The sequence below is a fragment of the Thermobia domestica genome, chromosome 3 (genome assembly GCF_964235325.1).
Source record: "Thermobia domestica chromosome 3, izTheDome1.hap1.1, whole genome shotgun sequence".
NCBI lineage: Eukaryota > Metazoa > Arthropoda > Insecta > Zygentoma > Lepismatidae > Thermobia > Thermobia domestica.
In genome coordinates, this window is record NC_137456.1 from 264336497 (window position 1) to 264362943 (window position 26447).

At 34.4% G+C, this 26447-nt stretch overlaps 1 protein-coding gene across 1 annotated transcript; it reads left to right on the top strand.

The window, feature by feature from the left end:
* The first annotated feature begins 377 nt into the window (after positions 1-377).
* On the top strand, positions 378-1544 carry LOC145682205 (uncharacterized). The gene has a single exon (XM_081753789.1). It carries the CDS (start codon positions 378-380, stop codon positions 1542-1544), a length of 1167 nt encoding a protein of 388 aa, XP_081609915.1.
* Positions 1545-26447: the final 24903 nt, after the last annotated feature.

Sequence of the window (26447 nt, forward strand, 5' to 3'; positions counted from 1 at the left end):
TGGGCTGCTTATTCGACTGCTTACGCCCGCTTAATTCCTTAATTTTCCTGTGATACATGTAGGCTCTATTTAGAAATCCTCTCTTCATCGCCCTATCGAATTTTAATAGTTCCACTTTCGTCTCCAGCACTATTACTACCTGCTAGTATTACTACACCTACTATTATTGCCGCTATTTCTATAGCAAGTAAGGCCACAATTGCTACTATTAGTACCATTACATCTATTTTTAGTACTATTACAGCTAGTACGCATATTAAAATAACCCTATTTTGTGCATGCTTTTATCAAGTGTATTAATCCGATTCCTTATTCTATGTTATTTTGTTCGGTCCTTTTTTTATTGTAGATTCAATTGTGGAACTGACAATTTGGCTATGGCACCTCCATACACACAAGAACAGCTTCAGAAGGCTTTGCAAGATGTTGAAGGTGGAATGGGAGTGAAAACTGCAGCCAGAAAGTATGGCGTTCCACGTTCGACCATTCAGTTTCGTCGGAGTGAAAAATTCACTAAATCATCTCGAGGACCTCTTCCAATTTTGACTGCTGCTGAAGAAGAAATTCTGGTCCGCTGGGTTTGCGAATGCGTCAGAAAAGGTTTCCCAAGAAGAAAAGAAGATCTGCAAGCTAGTGTCCAGGAGTTCCTAAATCTCAATCAAAGAAAAACGCCATTTAAAGATAATCTACCTGGTGATAAATGGTATAGATCTTTCAGAAAGCGGCATCCTGAGTTGGCAAACAGAACGCCGGAAGGCGTTACTGCTGCTAGTGCTTGTGTATCAGAAGATGACATCCGAGGGTGGTTCAAGTCAGTGGAAGATTTACTTAAAGAAGAGGGATTATTTGAAGTACTTAATGATCCTACACGAATATACAATGGAGACGAAACTAACTTTATCCTCTGTCCCCAAAAGAATACTGTTTTAGCTCCAAGAGGTATAAAGAATGTTTACCAAGTTGAAACCACAAACGCTAAGGCTAGTCTTACTGTAATGTGCACCTTTTCTGCAGATGGCACAGTGTGTCCACCTATGATCATCTACCCATTACAAAGAATTCCTTCGGAACTATCTCGAAAAGTTCCTAAAGAATGGGGAATAGGCAGAAGTGACAATGGTTGGATGAAATCAGAAGTCTTCTTCGAATTTATTGGAAACGTTTATCATCCGTTTTTAGTTCAGAAACGAATTACTTTTCCAGTTATACTGTTTGTCGATGGTCATAAGACTCACTTGACATATCAACTTTCAAGATTATGCAAGGAACTTCAGATTGTGTTAATAGCTTTATATCCGAATTCAACCAGAATTCTCCAACCTGCGGATGTTTCAGCTTTCAGGCCTATAAAAGCTGGATGGAAAGAAGCAGTTTTGAAGTGGCGAAGATCGAACCCAAATCAGGCAATCACGAAAGAAGAATTTGCTCCGATTCTTCACATTCTATTAGAAAATATTGATCTTTCAAAAACTCTAAAAACGGTTTCAGAGCTACAGGTTTGTACCCATGGAATCCTGATGCCATTGATTTCTCTAAATGCGTAGGAAAAATGAAACGTCGTCAAGATAACCAAGCACCGGAGCTCACCGGAACAGAAAGTAGGAATCCACAGCCCTTAGAATATTGGAAATTCTGTCAAATTGTTGGTGAGGAAAGGTTACAGCGTTTTGAGGCTTCAGATTTCCTTGCAAAAAATAGTGATGAATTTCAAATTCTGTATCATTTGTGGAAAGCTTATCACAAAGTAGAGTATGCGCAACCTGAAAGTAGCATCAGAATGCCCGAAGAAAGCCCTCAGAACGAAACATCTATGAAAACAAGAGAAGATTTTGAAGCATCTGCTACCAGTATAGACGTTTCTGCAGCACAAAGTTTTCCTTCAGCTAGCCTGATCAACTCCTCAGGAAACGTATTGCAACAGTGCGAAGAAGTAAAAACTCCCGATAAAATTGTACAGCCATTAGAAAATATTTTGATGTGGCCGGAAACACCAAAGCGAAAGGGAAAGAGAAAAATTGAGCGCATTCCATTTGTCCTTACATCAAAGAAATGGAACGATGTTCATGAAGAAAAGAAAAGACTGAAGCTAGAAGAAGAACGTAAGAAGGAGAAACGACGCGAAGAGAGAGAAAGAAAGAGAGGAGTTCGATCCGGATCAAAAGTTGTTCCGCGATCTACAAACACCGCACAGGTACCCGTAATCCAGCCAATGATTTCTGTAACAGCAGAAAATAGGAAGTCTAGCACGACAAACCCATCGTTAGAGGAAGAACAACTTCTGCTCCGACATAACGAACTAACCGTAAAAGAAAGACAAACTAAAACAACAAAACGTGGAATGTGTTTTGTGTGTAGTAGACCAGTAATGCAAGGACTAACATGTTCATCGTGTCAAAAGACACTTCATCTATCGTGTGTTCCAAACAACCATTTAGAAAATGTTACTGATGACTCTGATGACGATTTATTTTTGTGCCACCTGTGTTATCAAATTTGTGATGATGATGAAGGCTTATTAGATAATGAATTCCTTGCTCTTGTTAATGCACGACTGTAGGTAGATTATCGTCTGAAAAGCTTCATTCTAATTTAAGCATGAAAGAGTGCGCTATGAGGGTATCATTCAGCACAGTGGTCTGCTATTTTGTGTTGTGTAGCATGATGTAGCCTTAAGAATTGAAACGATTTGTATGAACATGTATAGACTGTAGGCGCAGGTCTTATACATGCAAACTTTTGTTCTTATCACTAAAAATTAAAGACAATCTAGACACCTTTTGTTTGTATATATATGTGTGTGTGTGTGTCTGTTTGTCTCTTTTGAGGTCTGAAGTGGTCTAAAATCACGGAAGAACAGTAAAGTTTGTAATTTTTATTTATAACTACAGATTAAGACATTATAGCTCAAACATTTCTCAGTTTTATTTTTCTGACTTTTTCATAATTTTCATTGGGTGAATTTCCAATTTTTATTTTAATAGTTTTATAATTACAATATATTCGTATTGTATACTACTTAATGATAGTTTGATGAATTAATGCTTGTAATAACTGTAAACGTTTTAGGATAAGTAAGCCTAGATCTACTATGTAAAGGTGAAGTGCCAATAACTGGGCATCAGGTGACAATAATTGGTCAGTGTGTGCCAACAACTAGGCATTTTGAGGTTCTCAATAAAAAATGTATTTTAAAGGAATAAAGACTTTCCGTTTTCGCCATGTCTCAGTAGTTTTCACTTCAGGAAAGGTCTAAAAGATTATAAAATGACTCAACCCAAAAATTGTAGCGATACAATACGCTTATTTACTTTTTTTCTAAAAAATTCCTCTTAAAGTGCCAATAACTGGTATGTTTACCCTATCTTTAAGTATTCACATATGTTTATACATGTTCTATTATTATTATAATTTGTATCATCGATAGTAATGACATTATGTAGAGAAAAACTAAGAAATTGTTTCATAGCGTGTAGGTGAAAAGAACGAAACAAGTATTCCCTTTCTAAACTAAGAGAACAAACGAGTGTTCATCCACAGAGTTGATATATAAAATTCATCTTGGCGTCTTTTCTGCACATTCAGAGATATCCTAAAAGTACTCCGACATGTTTATGACAAGTAAGGTAGACTCTTTTTTTCATTTTTCTTTCTTTGCAAATAGTCGGTATTCTGGGCATCTTCAATTGCACGGGTTCGTTTAGGAGCAGGTGGTGGATATATGTAATAAATCAATACCCCCAATCACAATTGACCTCGATCGTTCCTGCCCTTCACTGAGAGAAAATTACCTTCCACCACTTCCGTAGAATGATTCAAACAGAAATATAAGTAAATGACTGTATATGAGGTCAAGGCGAACGAAAAAATAGTATTCTGGTGTTTGGCTGGACAAGTGGCCTGAAAATTCCCCTCACAACGATTAATTGTCTTGTTAATTTAAAAATATTTTCATTTGCTGCATACTTTATTATCAATAGCGTACCCACGATTAGTTTTGCCTAAGTGGTGTAAAGACATCGTCTGTACCTATCATATCATATACATATCATATAGTGATTCATATTGATTTCTGAGGGATGGGATAAAGTGGCTCTGTAGTAAAGAATTCACCTCTGGTGCGAAAGGAGAGTGGTTCGAGCCCAGACCGTGTGCATATTTGGCTAATAATAAGATGTCCATGAGTTTACTCAGGGCGCTCCTACACTTTCATCCCGGCACTGTTCATAATAATTCACTTTCCTCATTCAGTCGTTCTTTTTAGTCCAAAGTACATAATTATGGTATGCAAAGTTGGAATTCTTTTTAATTTATTTTCTACCTTAAGAACTCTGAGACAATAGAAAATGATGGTAGTTACAACACTTTTCATATGTTTGTATCCTTGAAATATTCCACTATGCTATAGGATGTATGGTTGTGTATCAATAATTTTGTCAATTTTTAAAACAGAAATTGTAAGTTTATTATAATTACGTGGAGTGTATCGATTTCTGATATTTTTAACCTAATATTTTGTATATAAATATGACATGTATTTAATACGGGAGGAGGGCAGAGAAATTCATTTCGCATTAGAGTAATTTAAAAAGACGTGTTCATCTTTATTTTAAGACGTAGTACATATATAATTGAATTTATGCTTTATTTACAATAATTTCTAAAGTATTTTGCAGCATAATCCACTTTCTCTTCTGTTAACTATTTCCTTATTTCTATTTGCGTGATAGACTCTGCTACCTAAATATACTATCTGAAGTATAGAGGGAGATTATATTTCTTACACTCAATAGAATAGAGAGAATTAGAAGCAACCGTTTGACCTGTTGTAAAGGTACCATCCCACATCTAATTCATCTGAGGAAAACAACTTGAGCGGAATCTTAGCTACTACTAAGTCTCCTAGGCTTGAGGTATGACAAACATTACTGTAAAATTCTATATTCATACTAAAAGAATATAAACACAGTTCAATTGTGACTAATGTATTACTGCAAACTTGTCGAGATCAATAACGCACTTAAGTACCAATGATCACTTTTATTTCTATACCTCTTATTAGTATACACTTCTTCACAAGAGCTATCCAACTATTATTTTGTAGGTATACTATCGCTACGGCTACTAACTAAATATATTAGTCTCAACTCACACGTAAATTAATTACTTCTTCATAATCTAGCGATTCTGCTTTATCTCAACATTTCACATACTATTTACCTAACAACAGCTACGTAACGGCATGTGTACAATTTCATATAACTTCCTGCCCATACTACATCCCAACACTCTCCCCCTGCTACCTAAAAAAACCGCCGCCACTAAGAAACGTTATATACAATTAGTATTTTTTCATTACAACAATTAATCATGAATACAGTCTCAATTGTCAATCTCGCTTGTCTTTCTTCTTCGGTGCTTTACACCAGGTCCTCAGCTCATCAATCTGTGCCTCTAAGTTCTCTAGCTTCTCAACTAGCGTAACTAACAATTTATCTCGATCAATTAACCGTTTATGCAAAGGATCTTCACCATTCGAGTTGCTAGCCATGCCATCTGTCGACTTTTTTTCTACCACACTTTTTTTTATTTGCTTCTTCTGTTTCGGTACCAGTAGCTGATTTTAGTTGCCGGTGTGATGATGCTCTTTTGTTTCTCATGCGTTTTTTACGCTGTACAATATGTATTGGTTTTTGGATTTCATCATTTGACATTGAATTGTTTTTCAATCCCATTTCTTTGTCCGTCACAGAATCTACAGAAGTACTTAATGTATGTCCGTTAATCTGTGGCTGTTTCATATCGCTACCTGTACTGTCTGCAATTGCTGGTAACATATCCGAAGCCGAAGTTGGGTCTGTTGCTGCCAGATCTGCAGTTGGAGTTTTAACCCAGATTGTATCAAGCCGTAGGATATTAGCCAAATTACTTAATTCTTGGGCTTCATGTTGATCACTGATTGCAAGCTCTTAATACCCAGAATTAACTAAACCTTGTGTTTGACGTTCTGATTCTGAAGACACAAACGAATCATATTTACATGTCAAAGCAAAATGATTTTTTCGTCCACAACGTAAACAAATCTTTCCCCATGCCGGGCAACGTCCTCGTTTATGCTGCATCGAACAATATCGACAATTACTCTTTGACTTTGGTGAAGAATGAGCAGAAGATAACGAAGAGCTATGTGATATTGATGAACTGTCGTTCTTTTGACGAACCCTTGACGATTGGATATCGTTTAATTCACTTTTTTCAGATGACTTATAAAACCGAAGTTGTTGTTCGGTACTTTCCATTGCTAATGCTATTTCTGTTGGTTTGCTGAATGTTAGATTGCATGTATTGAGTAATGTTCTACGAATTGATTCATCCGCAATCCCCAAAACAAATTGATCCCCCAAATTTTCGTCCAAGCAACAGGTATATTCAAGGAAGGTTGACTGTTTTTATAAATCCAATCTAAAAAATGAAATTGACTGGTAAGGCTTCTGTCGCATAAATTGATATCTCTCCGAAATTATATTTACTTTTGCTGCATAATATTTTTTCATCACCATCTTGATGTCTTCATAAAATTTTGCTTATGGAGAATCTGCCCAGCAAATGTTGCTTAGTTGATCATAAGCTTCTGTTCCCATTACTGTAAATAATATTGCAACCTTTCGTTCATCTGGTATTTGTGCTGCTATGCACATAAACTCAAAGTGTTCCAAATAAGTTTGGAGGCGATCAGTTTCAACATTAAAAATCGGAAAGCTTGGAATTGTAGACATGATTAAACAGAGTGTAACTTCAATGAACGACTGCACCAAATGTAAAATTCTATATTCTTACTAAAAGAATATAAACACAGTTCGATTGTGACTAATGTATTACTGGAAACTTGTCCAGATCAATAACGCACTTAAGTACCAATGATCACTTTTATTTCTATACCTGTTATTGGTATACACTTCTTCTCAAGAACTATCCAACTATTATTTTGTAGGTATACAATCGCTACGGCTCCTAACTAAATATATTAGTCTCAACTCACACGTACATTAATTACTTCTTCATAATCTAGCGATTCTGTTTTATCTCTTGTTTAGATAACATTATTACAAATGTATATAGAAATGATTTATCGTGTGGTGTAGTACAGTGCTCATTGTCAGATCACGATGGCCTATGGGTGTTATACCCCTTTGTCAAACACAATAATACTAGGGTGGTGACCAAGAGTTTTCGAGTACTGAGTTTAGATAATATCTGTAGTTTAAGACATAAATTAAAAGAAATTGACTGGCAGCAAATATTCTTCAGATGTAAAAATGTAGTAGAAGCGTGTGAAGTTTTTATGTATAATTTAACACGATGCCTAAACGAATGCTGTCCAAGAAAATTTAAATGCTATAACTTATCTACAAACAAATTACAGCAAAATGTTAGTAACTGGTACACTCTAGAACTAGCAGAGCTTCGTAAGGTTGTCATTGCTTGGTATAATAGGGCTAAATCGGGCTGTCCTGTGGGAAAAGAAAAATACATCAGAGCTAAAAGACGCTACAGAAAGGAAATAAGTGCGGCAAAAATTAAGGCAAACGACAATTTTATTGTAAACCATACAAATAAATGTAAAGCAGGGTGGACAATTATAAACAGGGAAATAGGGGTACGAAAAGAAAATGACTCAGTATCAATATCCCCTGACACTTTTAATGAATTCTTTGTAAGTAGTGCTAAGTATGTAAATGGTAATACAAGCAGTATCTCTAAGTCCGCAGAAAACGATGTTATAGACTTCAAAAGTATTCTAAGTTCATGTAGAAATCAAACTAGTAACTTGACATTTAAATGGACAAACGTAACACCTGAAGCAATTTTGTCAGTGGTTCGTAAGTTTAAGACATCTGGTAGCGAGGATTATTATGGGTTTACTAATAGTACAATTAAAAATATTATAGACGTAATAGTGGAACCCCTTACACACTTAATTAATTGGATACTAGTAGAAGGAGTGTTCCCAGATTGTCTTAAGATTGCGGTTACTATTCCCATACATAAAAAAGGGTACAAAAACTGTCCCAGCAACTACAGACCAATATCTCTCGTACCAATTGTATCAAAAATTATTGAACATTGCATGAAAGAACAACTAACTCTGTACTTTGAAAATAACAATCTCATTAACTATGCACAATATGGGTTTCGGAAAGGTATGTCCACAACTAAAGCTGTTGAAAAGGTTGTATCTGAGGTAATTGATGCCTTTGAAAACAGTTCATTCGCGTGCGCAACATTATTAGATTTAAGTAAGGCTTTTGATACTGTTTCACATGAAATATTGATTCAGAAATTACAGTATTATGGGATCAGAGGAACTGAGCTCATATTGATCAGGTCTTATCTAGAAAGTAGAAAACAAGTTGTGTGTGTACAAAATAAACAGTCCAACGTACTTGAAATATTAACAGGAGTGCCACAGGGAAGTGTCATTGGACCTTTTCTATTTCTGGTATACATTAACGATTTACCTGACTACTTATTAGAAACCACTGTTATGTATGCCGATGACACTACATTTATAACGAAAGATAATAATATAAACGCAATACACACGAAAAATAATAAAGCAATAGATAAATCTACTGATTGGCTGTTTCACAATAAATTAAATTTGAACCATAATAAAACAGAGAAGTTATACTTTCATCTCAGCAGCTCCACAACTGATACAAAAGAATGCTCCTCAGTTAATCTATTAGGGATATACTTAGATACGAAATTAAACTGGAATGTGCATACTATGCAACTTTGTAAAAAATTATCAAGGGCAGTATATGTGTTACGTAAATTGAAAATATCTGTAAGTAAAAGTCTATTAATCACTGCATATTATGCCTTCTTTCACTCTCATCTGTCGTATGGCATACTATTATGGGGTAATTCTTCCGGAGCACAAACAGTATTTAAGTGGCAAAAAAGAGCGATAAGAACGATAACAGGAATTCCAGAGAGAGAATCATGTAGACATTTTTTCAAAGAATTTGAAATAATGACTATCCCGTCCTTGTACATATTATCGTGCCTTATTTATATCAAAGAAAACTGTACAAATTATGTTACTCGAAGTAGTGTTCACTCACACAATACAAGGCGCAAAAATGAAATAAATATTCCCCATGTACGGCTGTGCAAAACTCAAAATAGTTATAAATGTATAGGGATGAAATTGTATAATCTATTGCCACCTAGAGTGAGAGAAATGGAGATTAAAAATTTTAAGTGTTTTTGTAAAAAGTGGCTCTTAGAAAAGTGTATATATAGTATTCCAGAATTTACGGAAGAAATTTCAGTATTACAATAGAAAAGTAGTACTAGGTAAAATATAAAATATTGTATTGATTAATTTAAATTGTAAATATTATATGTACGCAAACTTAAATTTTGACGTTGTCTATTACAACATCATGTTGTTTAACGACAATAAATAATTCTTATTCTTATTCTTATTCTTATTCTTATCTCAACATTTCACATACTATTTACCTAACAACAGCTACGTAACGGCATGTGTACAATTTCATATAACTTCCTGCCCATACTACATCCCAACAGTTCCATTATGTAATAAGTTAACATTCAGCAAGTACAGACTTCGAAAACTCCTTGACTCTACACGGCGGTTCATGGAAGGATTGGGACCTCGTGAATAACCTCACTTCAAAGAACATGCTTGTAGCTTTCACCAATATTCCTATTGTACATTTCTTTAATATAACTTTCAACAGTTTTACTTGCTATTACACGCTTAGTTTTGATTTTCTAGGTAAACCACAAAAGACAAAACAGCAGCGTGTAGTATACGACATTTTTATTCGTGTTTCAATCACAAAAGTCTATTATGAAAATGTTGGAAAATTGAATCATCAACATTAATGTATTTTGTTGTCACAACTGGCCGTTGAATTCATGCCCTATATTTTTTCTTTCAAGCGAATTGTTCAAAAATATGAAAGTACGGACGAGAAAAATGTGAGTTTCTTATTTCTTTCTGACCTTTGCTGTACTTTCTCCTGACGCTATTCATTTGACATAGGAAAATGACGGTACACTGTTTTCATCTACGAGGCGATATCGGGATGGTACCTATATTAAAATAGCCCTGACCTGCCAGCTAACTTCCCTCATCTCTTTCTAACAGTATAAGGCAAGATGTGAATTTGCTGTAATAAATTTAATTCAACTCCGTTTGTACCTGTCACCTCGCACATGAAGAGGGTGGATATTAAATTTTCGTGTTTTCGTAATTTTTTTATTTCTTTAAGTTCTTTCTACAGTACTATTCTCTGTACAATAATTAAAACTACATACAGAATTGCTTCGGAACTTCTTCGTGGATAAGCGGTTAGCGTACGCGCCTTTGGACTGGGAGACGAGGGTTCTATTCCCGGTGGGAATTCATGTGGTTCGGATTCCACGTTAATCAGTATATCATATAGCATCGCCGCTGAAAGGGAAATTAAACTTGAAAGCAAATCAAGGGTTTGCTTAGTTTTGGATATGTGACCTAATGTAATCCTGGAAGCAAAATTAGCAAATTCATGTTCTAATTAAATTCTGAAACACAGGTTATCACCACCAACACCCTCTTAAAATGAAAGCCTACGAACTGATTTTGTGACGTCACTAATCGAAGTCATAATGTCTCCAATGTTAGAAAGAAGAAGGATACGAAGGAGCTGAAGGTAAGACACATTTTTATTCGTAAGATAGTTCATTTAATGTCTAGAGAGGTTAGAGCAATATATAATTGTACTTCATACGTTATTTAAGAGTTTGCAGTTGAAAACAATCGAAACAACAATACATTCACTATACATTTTGCCGCAAAATTAGACTTATCAATGTTACTTAAGTGTGGATTAAGAAGTTCAGCGTAAACTATTAAAATTCACGGTTTTCGTAGCGTGCTTGCTCAAAATAATCAGAATAAATATGTAGCTTCTTGTTGATTATAAGACTATTTTGTAGTAAACCCCTATGTGTATTAAAAGATTGGAGGGAAATAGGAACATATCTTCCTCTCTATAACACCGAGGTAAAGTTCATTGAGTGAAAATGTTTGAAATTATTAGTCCTACACATATTCATTTATGTTCAAGAGTACAGAAAACCACAAAGAAAGTTCTTAGTAGGCATATAACCTAATTTAATGTAAGAAAACTGTGAATCCCGTTACTTGTAGCGCTAGGGGCTCCAGGGAGCACATCTCCAGCCTTGCACTAATTTTTTCCATAATAGTACACATTAATTTGTGTAGAAGTTTGCACATTTCATTTAAACAGACATTTCCTCCATGTTCTTTTGTTTAATACACATTGAAGCGGGTGACATGCTTTTTCCCCATGTGACAAGAGTTAATCATACTAATAAACAATACCGTGCAGGTTTACTTTTGGCCCACCACTCGAAATAATTGCTGAAAAATTATAACTCCTTCACAGATTTGCTTTTTATTGTCTCCTAAATGAATTGTACTGGGTGACATGAAAATATCTCACTTGGCGGAGTTGAAATTCAAGGGGGCCATTGTTGAAAAATTACAATTCTTTTACGATTTGCATATAAATGACGTCCGGATACAGTACTTAAAAATTATATGCAAGGAAACACAAATCATCATGTGCTAGGGGACCACAAAAGCACGAATGCTATGTAACCCTCACGGCAGAGCGCAACTAGGACCCAAGATGTAGCGACGGGCTGCGTCCGAAGGTGGCAAGCGCGTCAGGGACGGTGGGTATACACGTAAGTGAGGGTTGTGAAACCAAATATATTTTGGCAGCAATATGAGTTTCAATGGCAATTGTCATGGTTTCACACAGATAGCACTCCGGTTGCTCAGCATCCGCTACAAGAGTAGTAGGTTAAGTTAATGTCAGATACCGTATTTTAGTGCTATACACTTATATTCCGGGGGCTAACTGTTGCAGAAAGGCGGCAAAATTAGCAAAATTTACTGGAAAAACTTACTAATTTAACAAGTTTTCTTGCAATTGATATGAAATAGAATGTATTGATATAAGTTATTCATAAGTTTAAAGCGAAATGTGAATAATTTTAAAACGACATGGATTATTAAAGTATATAATGGATATCTACAAATCTTAAAGTAAATGGGGTAAAGTTCCGTAGACGGCATGCCTCCTGCATGGCGTTCCGCGATGCATTAGTGGCCACGATTATATAACAGAACAGAACTTACCCTAACTTAAGCTAACCCAATCTACTACTACTGCTAATATTGCCGAAATGTCTTTATACAAACAACTTAAAACAAAATATTAAGGACGCTAACTATAGTTTCATTATTAATAGAAAACTGCAATTTCTTTATTTGACACCGTTTAATATTAGATTAATGAATGAACATATTACGACTGGAACGAAGAGTATTGCACAGAGTGAAAGTGAAGAGTTCTGTATTAACTATCTATTCTGAAATAGGTCAGAGAAACTGAAATAATTATTTAGAGCAAAGTGCTTTTTAATATCATTGATACAAAAAAGTTTTTCTACCATACTGCAAGGTGGAGCCTATAACTTGTTAGCACGTTAAGAAGATATGAAGTGAAAGCGTGCAGTTAGTTCAGCAGTCTTCTTATGATAGTGACTTAATGAAACAAATTATTAGGTTATTGTCGTTTTAAATATATAACGGAAATTCAGATTTGATGTTCTAACGTCGTCTCAGAATCCTTAATTTAATTCTTGAGCATTACATTAATAATAACTGACGGTGTTGCTGTTTGAAGGTAAAATGGACTATCCTTTGTATATGTAATGCATGTGGTTGTTTCTGTATAGTGTTACTATAAATTAACTCTCACTCGTATAACTTGACGCTATTTAGTATCGGACCCCTTAGTTTTTAACTTTCGTTATACCTTTTGCCAACTTGGATACCAGGTGAATCTTTAGGGTTATAATATATGTACTGGTGGGGTTTATTCCATATATTAAGGATGTCCCCCCGGCTGGCCCCGGTGCACATACGCGCGCCTCAATCATGGGTTGAATTCCCGGTAGGAGATCTATGATATTGGAACACATCACAGTGATTCGGGGTCTACCTGAAATTGTAGTCTCGTGTTTCAAATAGTTTCCGTGTTGAAAAGGAATGCTAATAATCAACAAATAAATGATTTAGCTTTTTCCCATGCTCAGTGAAAGTTTGGCTATTAAAGATTTCCAATCTTCCGCACGATTAGATCTTCTCACCATTGTTTTTGTTATCCAGAATTTAATAGCAATTCTAAGCGTTGGTTTACGTGCGTGTCTTTGGAAAAGATGGAAGGACGAGTGGATATTTCCCTGGTAGTAAACCTATGAATACTTTTAAATTTGAAGAGTATCCACTTTTAAGTTCTTATATTATCAGATCAAACTATCTGTAAAAATCATGAGGCACCTTTAATGTTTAATGTTATTACTTTTTCCAGGTGTTAACTATGCCAAATAGATGTTGCGTACCCCTTTGCAAAGGGAACTTTCCAGGTGGTCCAAAAGTGAACGTTTATTCATATCCACCTGACGAAGAATCTAGAAGGAAATGGTTATCCCTAGTTCAACAAAAAGAATTCACACCCTCACAGAACAACAAAGTATTTTTATCTTGTGTATACATATTATATGAAATCATTATGTAATAAAAAAATATGATCAAAGGACGTCCTATATTAATAACCATGGATAATAGTTTTGGCTGTATAATATCACCTCCATCAGGCATTTCTGAAAAAATACAATCCAAATAAATATAAAGTGAGAGGTGTCAGTGACAGTACTATACCAGAGTAAATAAAGTTTTCGTTGAATTTTTTACGTGCACAATGTACAAATGATAACTTCTGAAATTACGTGCTTGTGATTTACTTACCAAATTTTAAGCACATCTATTCATAATTTTGATTTTGAATTGTGTCTTGGAAAGATGTAAATGGAATTTAGAGGTTATTTTTTTGCTCTCCTGAAAAAAAGTTGGAAGTGAGGCTTACGACTTTTTACCTTAATACTGTCAAATTTAAGAATGTTATATTGTTTTTACTATTATTGTAAATATTTCGATGCATCTAGTTTTGTTTGCCTCAATAAATTGTAATTATAAAAAGATAATTTATTTTATTAATAGCAATAGTTATGTGTCATTTCAAGGTTTCATAATTTACAAATGTAAACTTCCTTTTCCATGTATGGCATCTAATTGTTAATAAGACGTCACTTTCCTACTTACAGTGGACTTTATTCCGTCTGAATGAAACAATAGTGTATCCACTGAACCATTGAAATGTTAGGATTGCATAACGACTCTCTTTGAACGATCTCGTGTCGTCACCATTATGTTTTGGAAACTGTGCTGCTTGTATAACTCGTTATTTTTATCGGTACTCTCCAATCTCTCCAGTTGTACAAAAATGTTCCCTTGAGTCAGTATTATTGAAATTTCTTGTTAAGAATTATTTTCTGTACTTACCATTGACCTAGGTAATACCGGCAAATGACAGGTGCTTTAATACACTTGATAATGTTGCGTCTTATTCCGCGTTATTTTTATATGTAGTCTGTAAAGAAGATTGTTACCGACAACAACTATATATGTCCTTCAACCTTATTGTAACCACTTTACTTCGAAATTAAGCCGTACTTTCCAAAATTGTGACTTCTAATGAAAACTTTTTATACCGTTTTCGCTGAAAAATTAACATTTGTCTGTACAATTGGAGGATTTTTTTGTTTGCTTGTTCGTTAAGTTTCACAATTATGCTCGAAAGCTAAGGGAAATGGTAAATAGGTAGATTACCACAAAATGGACTGGGATCTAACCAGTGGCCCATGCACCAGAAGTGAGCGTACTAACACCGAGGAAACTGATAAGAATATTCAGCTCTGTTCATAATCATTTTCAATTTTGGTTAGTTGTTTACTAACGATTAGACTATTGAATGCCTGAAATTTTGATATGTTGCTTACATATTTAATGTGGATATGTTCACGCATAACTTCGACACAGGTGCACCGATTCTGATGAATTTTTTAAGAGTGTAGTTTCCCGTTTGCCCCCTATAAATCTCTACTTTCTGGAAGGTCCCCTAGAATTTGCATTGCTGTCTGATTAAAGTCTTCCGAGCTTGACGATGAAATATCTCAACGGGTGCAGTATTAATATTCTGATTAATCGACTTCACTGTGCTTATGGTTAGGCATAACTTTGGTATATATCGTCCCTATCGAGACAAAGGGGCGTATCTCATTTTTTCAACTTTTCCAGGATACAAGTTTAAAGATGTTATCATAAGTTAATTTTATCTTGTTCTGTAAAAATTTAATTTTTTGATCTCGTAAGTTACATATCTGACACGAATGATATCCAACGAAATTTTAAAAGAAGACGATAGAATAAATAAATAGAAAAGATTTAAACTCGTATCCCGGAAAAGTTAAGTAAATGAGATACGCCCTTTTGTCTCGAGAGGGACTGTATGCACCGATTTTAATGATTCGTTTTTTTTTTTGTTAAAAAAGTATGCTTTCTTGATAGTCTATGTAGTCACTGGGACTAAATGGTAATCTTTGGAGTAAGACCATGAAACTCTTCAATGCCAGAAAGCACTGAAAATAAAAAGGTAGTAACATGGCGAGGTTCTGTGAATTTAACCTTCCATATTCCACCACACATGATTTTTATCTTTGAGAATATTTGAAGGCCATCTGTATCAGGAAAAGACACAAAACATAAGTTATCTCTATGAATGCATTACCAACGACCTTACAAGCATAATTCTAGTTGTGGTTATACATGTTCTCCAGTACTGGAGAACATACATCGAAATGTGTTTGGAAATGTTTTAGTTATGTAGAGCATATTTAATATATAAAAATAGTTTCTCAGCGAAAAATATTTATTTCTCGCAAGTACGGAAACTTATGGAACACTACATTAAAGCAAGTAAACTAAAAGCAAGGAATATTTGGAAAATTGAGGCATTTATTTTAATCACAACTTTCTAAATTGAAGCATAGTTTATTAAGTATTGTGCACGTACATATGAAATGGCTTGCTGTAATTTAGATAGAAAAACATACACCAATATAAAGTACCTATAATTATAAGTTAAAAATCAGTAACTACTATACAGTATACATATTGTCATGTAGTATTATGTCAATTTTCATGAACTTCTATCACATTTTATTTTAGTCCAAAACAGCTGTTATCGTCCCTGCCTTCTTCAAATTTGTTACATTCTCTTTTATTAAGTCACGTCTTTCGTAAGTCATCCCGGTAACTGATAGTTGGTGTGAGGTTTTCCTGGAAGAAGAATGATACGAATACTAAACATTCTGTAGATTAAGTACGTACATTATTAAACTACATTAATAGTAACTCACAAAAGTCTAAAAAGTGTAACTGAAGAAGTATAAATTTCTAGATGAAAAAGTTTTACTTAGCACTAAGTCCTCGCTCTCCAGGCAGGTCATTATGACATTTTTAATACATTTTGACCTGGGCTAAGATTTTTTAAAAGAAATTTTCCTGATCTTAAACTGTCATCTTATTCCTACAACCAAGAAAAACATTTCCCCAAATAACTTGAACTTTACTACAAAAACATGTGTTACCCTATGATCAAGTTCTAGTATTCAACATTTACAAATTAAGGGGGCAGACTACTATATATTTTTGAAAAACTAATAATTTTTCTTTTGCCCGTTTTTCGTAAGTGGAAAGAGGTAATAAAATGTAACTTACCACAATAATAGATAATATGATTCTACACTCGAAAATATGAATCGGAAGAATTTTCAGTGTTGCCATCCATAGAAATTACAGTGTGGCCAGAATTTGAATTACTCAAAAATCTAGCTAAAGCCAGCTGCTAAAAAAATGAACTCAACGGTAATTGATGACTTATAATGCTGTAATATGTTTCTTGTTTACTACTTTTTAAGTAATGTTTCTATTTATTACGTAATAACTTATGTATTTTTATAATTTATGTAAGATTTATAAAATAAATAGAAATATTATTTAAAAAGTAGTAAACAGGGAAAATAGACAATATGATAAGTCATCAATTACTGTTGAGTTCATTTTTCTAGTCGCTAACTTTCCCTAGATTTTAGAGTAATTCAAATTCTGATCACACTGTAATTTCTATGCATGGCAACACTGAAAATTCTTCCGATTCATATTTTCGGGTGTAGAATAATATTATATATTATTGTGGTAAGTTACATTTTATTACCTCTTTCCACTTGTGAAAAACGGGCAAAAGAAAAAAATATTCGTTTTTCAAAAATATTTAGTAGTCTGCAGCCTTAAGGAACCCTCCAAAACTAACTTGAATCCTTTGCACCAATCCTAAAGCGTTTTTGCAATTGCTTTATCTGCATACACGTAGCTGCTACATGGCCAACCTCCCAGCCCGTTGCACACTGCTTTTGCCCTGCCTAAACTAATTCCAATTGCCCTCAATTCTTGCCTATAGTGACCAGTTAGGAAGGTTGAATCGTGTTTTCCGCAAAAACAAGAGTTTTTCTGTATACGCGTCAGTTTGTGCCTGCTCTCTATGAAGGAACCCCTGCGAGTACCCACAAGCTTTGCCTAGTCCCACGGCGAAATATATGCAATCCATGCTTCTAGTGGCCACCCAAAAGAGTCTACTTCGTCTTCTTAAGAACTTTCCGTATGGTACACCAGGGCTAATATGTTGCAGAACGAAGTATTAGTAGCATAATATCCAATTTTACGATAGCACATTTACATTCTCTATAACCGATCTACACGAGGTGTACGTTCATTGGAGCTTCAAGAATACTAGTTGAGCTCTGAAGTTTCTCCTGTAAATTTTTATCTATTTCTGGACCCCTCTGTAACACTTAACCCGATTTTTTTATGGTACATTACTTGCGCGTTAAGTATTTATATGGCCATACTGCACGATAATGTCTTAAAGAAGCGAATAAACAAGAAAAACAAAGTTCGATGCATGTCACAAGTGATCATGAGTCACCTAAAAATAGTCTGCTCCACTCTTCCCCAATCGCACAAATTTTGAGTGTCAATACCCGCTGCGATTATTTAACTAAAAGTTGACCCAGTGGATGGTCCTTTTAAGATGAACGTAAACCTCGTGTAGGTTTGTTAAAGTCTGTGTAATGTTCTTTATTATATGAATGTCAGTGTGCACCCCGTAAAATGCTGTACGGTACAGCCTCTCAGGAACATTTGCTGAGGACTATGCCAATAAGAAATGATTTGGTGCTGAAGGCTTATTTTTCACGAATGTCAGTATGCACCCATAAAGTGTGACTACCCTGAAACCACAGACAAAGGATATACAGACCGCAAACTTCCAATATGTGCAATTGAAATCAGTTTTTATCGTCTGCACAGCGAAAGAGCCAATCAGCGCTCGGGTGGGTGGAACGATGTGTCGTCCCGGGTGAGATGGCGCTGCCATCGGTCTGTGAACGTGACGTGATTGGTTGTCATAGTAACCAGGGGATTGTTTTCGTCTGCTTTGAATCACAAGTATTGGACGCAGTGCAGAATGATTAGCTAGCATGTGTTCAGCTTTACTTGTACTGCCTCTGGATTTGACATTCCTTTCCAGCTTTATATATATATATATATATATATATATATATATATATATATATATATATATATATATATATATATATATATAAATCAGATTCTTCTTTTTTCCCTTTTTTTTCGAGTTCACTGAAAATGCCCAAGTTCTGCAAAATACGTCAACATAAAAAGCTGTTCCCCAAATGCAAGTAAAGGAGCCAAAATAGTTTTTAATAGTTTTAAATAAAAATATAGAAATTCCTCCTGTGGCTGCGAGTGTGTGCACAGACAAAGGATATCCTTTGTCTGTGCTCGAAGCCACTCTTCCACCACGTGCTAGTATCCTAACAAGCGCCCAGTGAGACAAAGCCTCGAAGGTGGCGTCAGATCGACTGATTAGTTCCGTCGTCGTTGGTGCAGAGGCGCTACTGTTCCCGAAATTTCCAGTTTGCCGCGGAGTTCGCGGTCTGTATATCCTTTGTCTGTGCCTGAAACCAATCTAACCTAAGCTACTATTATTACTGCTCTTACTGCTTAAAAATAGGGCTTGGTTAAATGCCGAATCACCGGACGAATTTTAGATAGTTTACCAGGTGTATTGGAGAATTTATTTTCGTTTGTGATGAGGAGTGAGTGAAAGTCAAGCGAGGGGAATAGTTGAAGTTGACAAAATACTTGTTGTTGTTAGTTGTCTTTATAAGTGGAGGTAGAAGGGACTATTTGGCGGAGATTTACACTTGCTATGATTTATGGGAAAGGTAGTGTGGCAATGGTGCGTAAATGACAACATTTTCACTTATTACGCTTGACTTTTATCGAGTTGTACAAAAATAAGGAGTGCCAGTCGTTGAAATTATCTTGAAGGCATGGCCTATTAAACAGGTGAACAGTCTGTCCTAACGAATTGAAACTAGTGAAAAGAGAAACATGTAACCAAACCTAATTTAGTATATTTTTGTACTTTTTGGGTGGCATTTAATATCTCCCCCAAAAGTTGTGAAACACATAACCCATGCATTCTATGACATACAAAGTACTTTTCAGTATTCTCCTTTATACTTATACCCACCGCCGATAACGCGCCTACTCTCTACGGACGCCCCCCTCGTTACCGCCTGGGCTCAGCTACGCTCCTGTTCTGAATCGGTGAGATAGTATTCGTGTGGTTTTAGTGGTCACCTAGCGCAAATTGGTGTTTTATGCCATACATCCACACTGTATTTCAAACAATCATCACTACTAAAGCAACTGTGAGTACCTACAACTTTGGACGACACATAATATTCACTTTCTTCTTTCGATTTTCATGTGGTTCAGTGATACAGCAGTAATGCCATAAGCCCTAATTTTTTCACTGGATGCTGGAACGTATGATCTGTAGAAATACCTACGATCGTTTCTATGGTACATTATGTACACGCACATCTGACGCAATTATTTGGAAATGTGCTTAGAATATACGAGTGCATTATACCTTAGACATTCATTTAAATTAAGAAAAGGGAAGTGAAATCCTTTACTTCACGGCATAATAAAAAAACAAAACATAAATTCCATTTATTATGCAATGACTTCTTATTAGTGCAAGGGTAGATAACATATTCCATTTTAATATTTGTTGTGTTTGCTTTAAAGGTGAGAGAAATAGTTATATGCAATAAACACTGCAAATATTTATATATGCTAAAAATATACGTAAATCTTCAACGTCATAGACAAAATAGTTGGGAACACGATCTCCGACTTCATGAACAACTTAGATCAACATTAATCAGGCCTTTCTAAATAAACATTTTTCTTATATATACTTAAATAAAGGGTACTCATTTCCATCATTCACTAATTCCTTTCAAATGTATATTTAATCATTACACAATCTTAGAAATATAATCGTAGCACCACTTTGTAAACAATAAATCCTTGCCTTTTAATACCAAATACTTACATCAGATTTTTCTTCTTAAAATTATATTTTTGCGAAAATAACTTGAAGAAACTTTAATATAGAGTTTCACACATATGTATACAATCAATTTTTGCTGTTCATATTCGATTTTATCACGTTTAATCAAAATAAGTACAGTACATTTCAGTATCCTGCCCTTGTTTCATATAGCACAATATTGAAAATCTATGACTTCGATTAGTGAGGTCAAAAAATCAGTTCGTAGGCTTTCATTATAAGAGGGTGTGGTCACCACTCACAGTCCAGGGGGTCAATTAACCTTGAGTGAGGGTTCACCCCTTGACTTCGTCTGGCAACGTGTCTGATGCTCCTGTGAAATATAAATCCGGAACAACCCGGAACCTCCTGAATATCCTTGTCTCCTGGTCTTCATGACTACCGAGGTCGGTAATAATAATAATAATAATAATCATAATCATAAGTATCAGTAGTTTTAGTAGTAATAGTATAATTGATAATAATTATATTGTCTCTGTAGGACACCTGAAGAGAGTTTTTGTAACTCTGCATAGGGTTTGGCTCGATTTGGCTCGTTTGAGTCTAGTTTCGAGTCGAGTTGGAAGAAATTTCTCGAGTCGAGCTCAAAGATGTCTGTTTCGAGTCGATTCGAGTTTCAAAGAAAACTCGCTCGAACTCGCTGATGCCCATCCCTAGGCTTTTCTACTTTGCTGAAGGGGAATCTGAACTTGTTTCAGGATTTAATATTGAATATAGGGCTGGGGAATTATTTACATTTTTATGGCTCAGTATCATAGAATTTGTTTATGACAGTCTCGTTTACTATTTCATTTTTGGGTCATGACATTTCTATTTTTTGTAGGCAGTACTTATTTCTTTTGGATTTATTTGAGTGCGTGGGTTTCGATAAGATAAGTTGATATATCTTCCTTGAAAGTGTCGTTTTATCCCCTTCTTTTAATTATTCTGTTTTTAGGGAACATAAAACTCCTTTTATTCCTTTGTTAATTTAAATGCATTAAATTAAGGATAATTTCTTAGAGCTGTGCTCTGTAGTATGTTTTCAAAACACGGTTATTTTCAGCCAAAGAACTAGCTTTTATTTAATAAAAGGTCTGACATAGCAGATAAGTAGGGTAGAAATAGGAAATAGGCGAAATAAACAACTGTAAGAATTTGTCTCTCAGGGTATAAGGATAATCTACAGGACGAGCTCCAATCGAGGTTAAGACTACGATTGTGAGTACTATGATTGAAAACATACCTATTTTCGGCCAACGTTGCGTAAACGCAACATTATTTTAAACTATTTTTTACTGTAATAAAATTGTTTAATTAGTAGAAAATACTTCTCATTCTTTTAAAATGGATTTAATCTAATCGAAAAAAGATTAGTTCGTTTGAAACTATTGTTATTCCTTTGTCAGTGTTGCACCAAAAATTGGATTTTTAAGGTAAGAGAGATGTGTAATTTTGAATAATTGTTAAAAATATTTACAAATAGTTTCAAGCACACAAAATACGTTATTTAGTAATTCCCTTTTATGCTTTGTAAAGTGCTATAAAGAGAAATAGTTGGACTGTATATGTTAAATCAGGGTTTTGTTTTTAATTTAATGTTGCGTTTACGCAACGTTGGCCCTTCGCGCTGTCTTTACAGTTTGGTCTGACCTGGTACAAATGCGCATAGCACTTAGATTTATCATGCTTCGGGACGACTAACATGCACGTTGTAGTTTCGGTAAACTTATAACAAAGAATATATGCATTTGTAACTACAGAAGAAGAAGAAAAAGAGGAAGGAGAAAAAGATGATGCTATTTAAGTGAATAGTTGTATGAATTGTTTACAGAACATAGGAATTATAGGTTGAGATGTGCTAGTTTCAAAATTTGCTCACATTGCAAGGTAAGTAAATATATGTTTATTGGCTTTTAGAATCGAAACTAATCAACAATAGATACTCGGTATTATATACAAGAAAAGTACATAAATATATTTTCATTGATTCTTTTCTCATAACAATGTTTAGGGTATTGTTCAGAGTTTCTAATTTTTCACGCAAATTAGAATACGGATAATAAAGTATATTTCTGAAAAAATTGGATTTCATCATTTTATTTGAAAATAAATATGTAATATACTTGAAAAGTACAAGAGAGAAATAAACTTAGTTGCTAGTACGCAGAGCAGTGTGATAAAGTCAGGTTCCAATGTTACTGTTCGTGGTGTATGACTTTTACAAATGTTTTTACAAAAGTAAAGATCATGTTGCAGTTTAGGAATCAATTTAGTTGTGAAGCATTCCAGATAACATGAAATTAAAATTCACTGGATTATGTCTTGAATGAACTGTTTCTAACAATTTTTATATTTGCTTTTTTTCTGTTCATTTTAAAATTATTTAAATTTTTTAAAAACTTTTTTACTTGTTACTCTTGTGAGTCATTTATGTAATACGTACTTACATTTAGATAGATCTAGATGTATACGGTGAAGAAGTTTCTATCCCTTGGAGAAATAACCTAGGCCCTCGATAAAGATGTTGGAGAGCAAGGTGCAAATAGTGTTCTGGTGCCATCGGATGTCGATGCTCTAACAGACGAGGAAGCAATTGATGAAGATGAGGTGCTCATAAACGATGATGTGAACTTACCAAACTATGTAGTCTGCACTCCCGAACTTCACGTTTCAACAGACAAGTCTGATAATACAGAAACAGATAATGTATCTGAAACGTCAGTTGGTGAAAATAGGGCAAATAAAAAGAAGAGAAAGAAAATCCTTGAACCTCATTGGATGAAGACAAAATCTAGATACATACATGCTAGTTCGAATAAAGAGGATAAAGTAGTTAACGATTTGAAATCAGAGTATGGAGAAATGGATCTCTTTTCAATTTTCAATTTGTTTTTTGATGAGGATCTAACTAATTGCATTATCAAATTTTCTAAGTATACTAACGATACTAACGATCTTCACGACAACGGTGTTGCAAACTACAAAACTGCAGTAAGAGGGAAAAATTGTGGTAGCCCTTATTCAAAAACATTATTGATAGTATACTTGTTAACGCTTGGAAATTGTATAATCTAGTATGTGAGAAGGAGATCTCTCAATTAGAATTTAAGTCTGGAGTAGTTATGTCGCTTGTGTTTCGTGAATCTGAAGCACCACAGTTTCAGTCTAGAGCAGCCGAAGAAGTGAAATTAGAAGAAACTCACGTACAACTAGGACGACCATCTTCAATAAGTCTGCCTTCTTGTGTACGCTACGGCAATATTGGCCATGCTGCAATTTCTCACCCTCAGAAGAAAAGAATGTGCAGTGTTTGTCACTCTCAAACAATTTATCTTTGCAGCAAATATAATGTTCATCTTCACTCAAACATCTTCATGTCATATCATGAAAAGTAACTCTATGCGATTTTTGTAATACTATTAGTTTATTCTGTAGATTTTAGGTTTGTTACAGTGCTCGAGTTACTATAGAAACTAACTCGGAACAAGACAAAAAATGTTACGGTAAAGTGAAGACAAATTATGCAATTAGCTTATCAGAGTTTTATAGAATTATTATTAATTTATTAAAGATTTATTATAACAGCCATGATCATTGTGAAATAAATGTAGGCAACACTTGAATTAAATGTTTTGGAATTCGAATATATGTGAAATAATTTTAATGTGATTCACACTTCTAAACATAATGAACATTCTTACAGAAGTCGTGCTCAGTCGAAAGACAACACAAAGAGCCAACGTTGCTTAAACGCAAAATTTTTTCCCCACCAAACTATGCGGCACAATTTTTTTCTCGTTATTTTCCTTCAAATGAGGAACAATGTATTACAAAACTACTATTGGTTTCGACCCGTCTTTATAATTTCGATTCTTGGCCTCTAATGGGTTAATGGAATAGAATTGTAGTCCTCGCATCTTTCTGGTGTGGAAGAATGGCATATTTATTAAAATAGAATGTGTATTACTAGTGCAACAACTCATCCTAATTTATTACGACACGGGCGTAGAATAAAATATGCAAACAAGAAATATTTCTCTGATTGAATGTGGACAGGTGTTACTAGAGGATTAGCTGGGGAGTCGTTTTCTGGATCTCCTAAAACCAATTGTGTAATTTGGTGAAAAATAGAGGTGAAAGGGAATCTTATCTTCATTTCTATTAAGTTCTAGGAGGTTATTAGAAAACATTTCATGAACGAATAAGAGTGTACTATTGGCATTGCTTCAACAATGAAAGGTAACAGGAAGTGAAAGGTAAAGAGTAGATTTTCTACAGCTAACCTACCTAATAGTCATTATACTAATATTGTTTTTAAATAGATGATGGCTGATAGAAGGATTTTAATAACTATTGCTCCTTGGAATAATATTTGTCCCCAGGGAAGAAAATATCCTACGAAGTATGTCGCTATAAGTAAAAATAAAATAATAACTCCTACTCTTCAGGTGAGAAGATAAAGATAGGATACATACCTGGTAATATATTCCTCGACCAATGTGTAGGTAGAGGCAAATACAAAAAAGAGGCTGCTCTATTGAAGTTTAATATACGGAGTAGCCAACCGAAGTTAAGATTCCGACAAATGTCAATTACTCTGTTAAAGGCTACTTCAATTCTTGAGACGTAATGTATCGCTAGAAATAGGACTATGGGAATTTGAATGATTAAACATGGGCCAAGAAGAGAGCAAACATTCAATGTGGAATGTTAATTGGAGCTGAGAGGTCTACTACTGCATTATTGGCAATTTTAAATAAGGGTGGTTTAAGTGTATTGGTGCTGACATATGCTTCTAAAGACTCAAGAGGTCGTTCAGAAACTGTTACGACGGCAATTAAATTAGTAAATAAGTATGTAGACAACATAATAAGATTTGTTAGAATTGATGTTATGTAAAACTTTATACTAGGGATTTCTTGATAAATAGATGTACATAATTACAGTCAGAGATAGAAATTGTACTTGGTAAGAGCAAGGGGTCGATAACTCAAACTACTAAAAATATAGAAGGAATAAGGAGGCCTATCAAAAGCAGATTAGAGATTGAAGTAAATATTTCAATTGATGCTAATCCTGTTACGTAAATAAATAATACCAATGTAATTCTTAGGAAGACAAAGCATCTAAGAGAATCAGGGCAATTCTCATGGTCAAAATGATTATGGAAGTGATGATAGTATTGACAGTAAGTATTAATACAGTATGATGATAGTAACGATAGAGGGTGCGATATTTTGATTAGAACAAATCTTAGATTTTCAAGATTACAAGTAATCTTCAAGTGATTTTAATTTCCAGATATATTTTATTAAACAATAATTTTTCGGGAAGTAAAATAAGTCTTGAGACTTTGTCTTGCTCCTTTTAGAATTGAATTCATTAGTGATGTACAAGGCCAAGATTTTGATTAAACTACAAAAGCTCATGGAATCTTTTTTTTCCTGTTTCTCAATTACTTTAGGTATAACGTGTTTTGTTATCCAACGTAGGCACTTATTAATAGTTGTACCAAGATTTGAATTTTTAGTATTAATATACTTTCTTATTACTGTCTTATTCCTTAGGTAGTTTGTATGTTGAGAATTATTTTTCTTTGCTATTCTTCTCTTTCAGAGTTGTGAAGGGAGTTTAGAATTATCTATTTTAGAATCCACCTTCCACCCATGAAGGAGATTACTTAAATTCTTTAGTTTTGTTACGGTGTTAAAGTATTTAATGTTCATATTGTTTTGATTCCTTTGGGTTTTAGTTTTAAATTGTGATGAATTGTTCAATTTTGTTTTATTGGAGTCTCTTTTCAGTTATAATCGCAAATGGTATAAGGCTAACTTTTTTAATTTGAATTGTTTTAAATATGGCTAGAGAATAGGTATT

Coding starts and splice junctions, on each gene's coding strand:
- LOC145682205 (XM_081753789.1), top strand. CDS start 378: ATGGCACCTCCATACACACAAGAACAGCTTCAGAAGGCTTTGCAAGAT.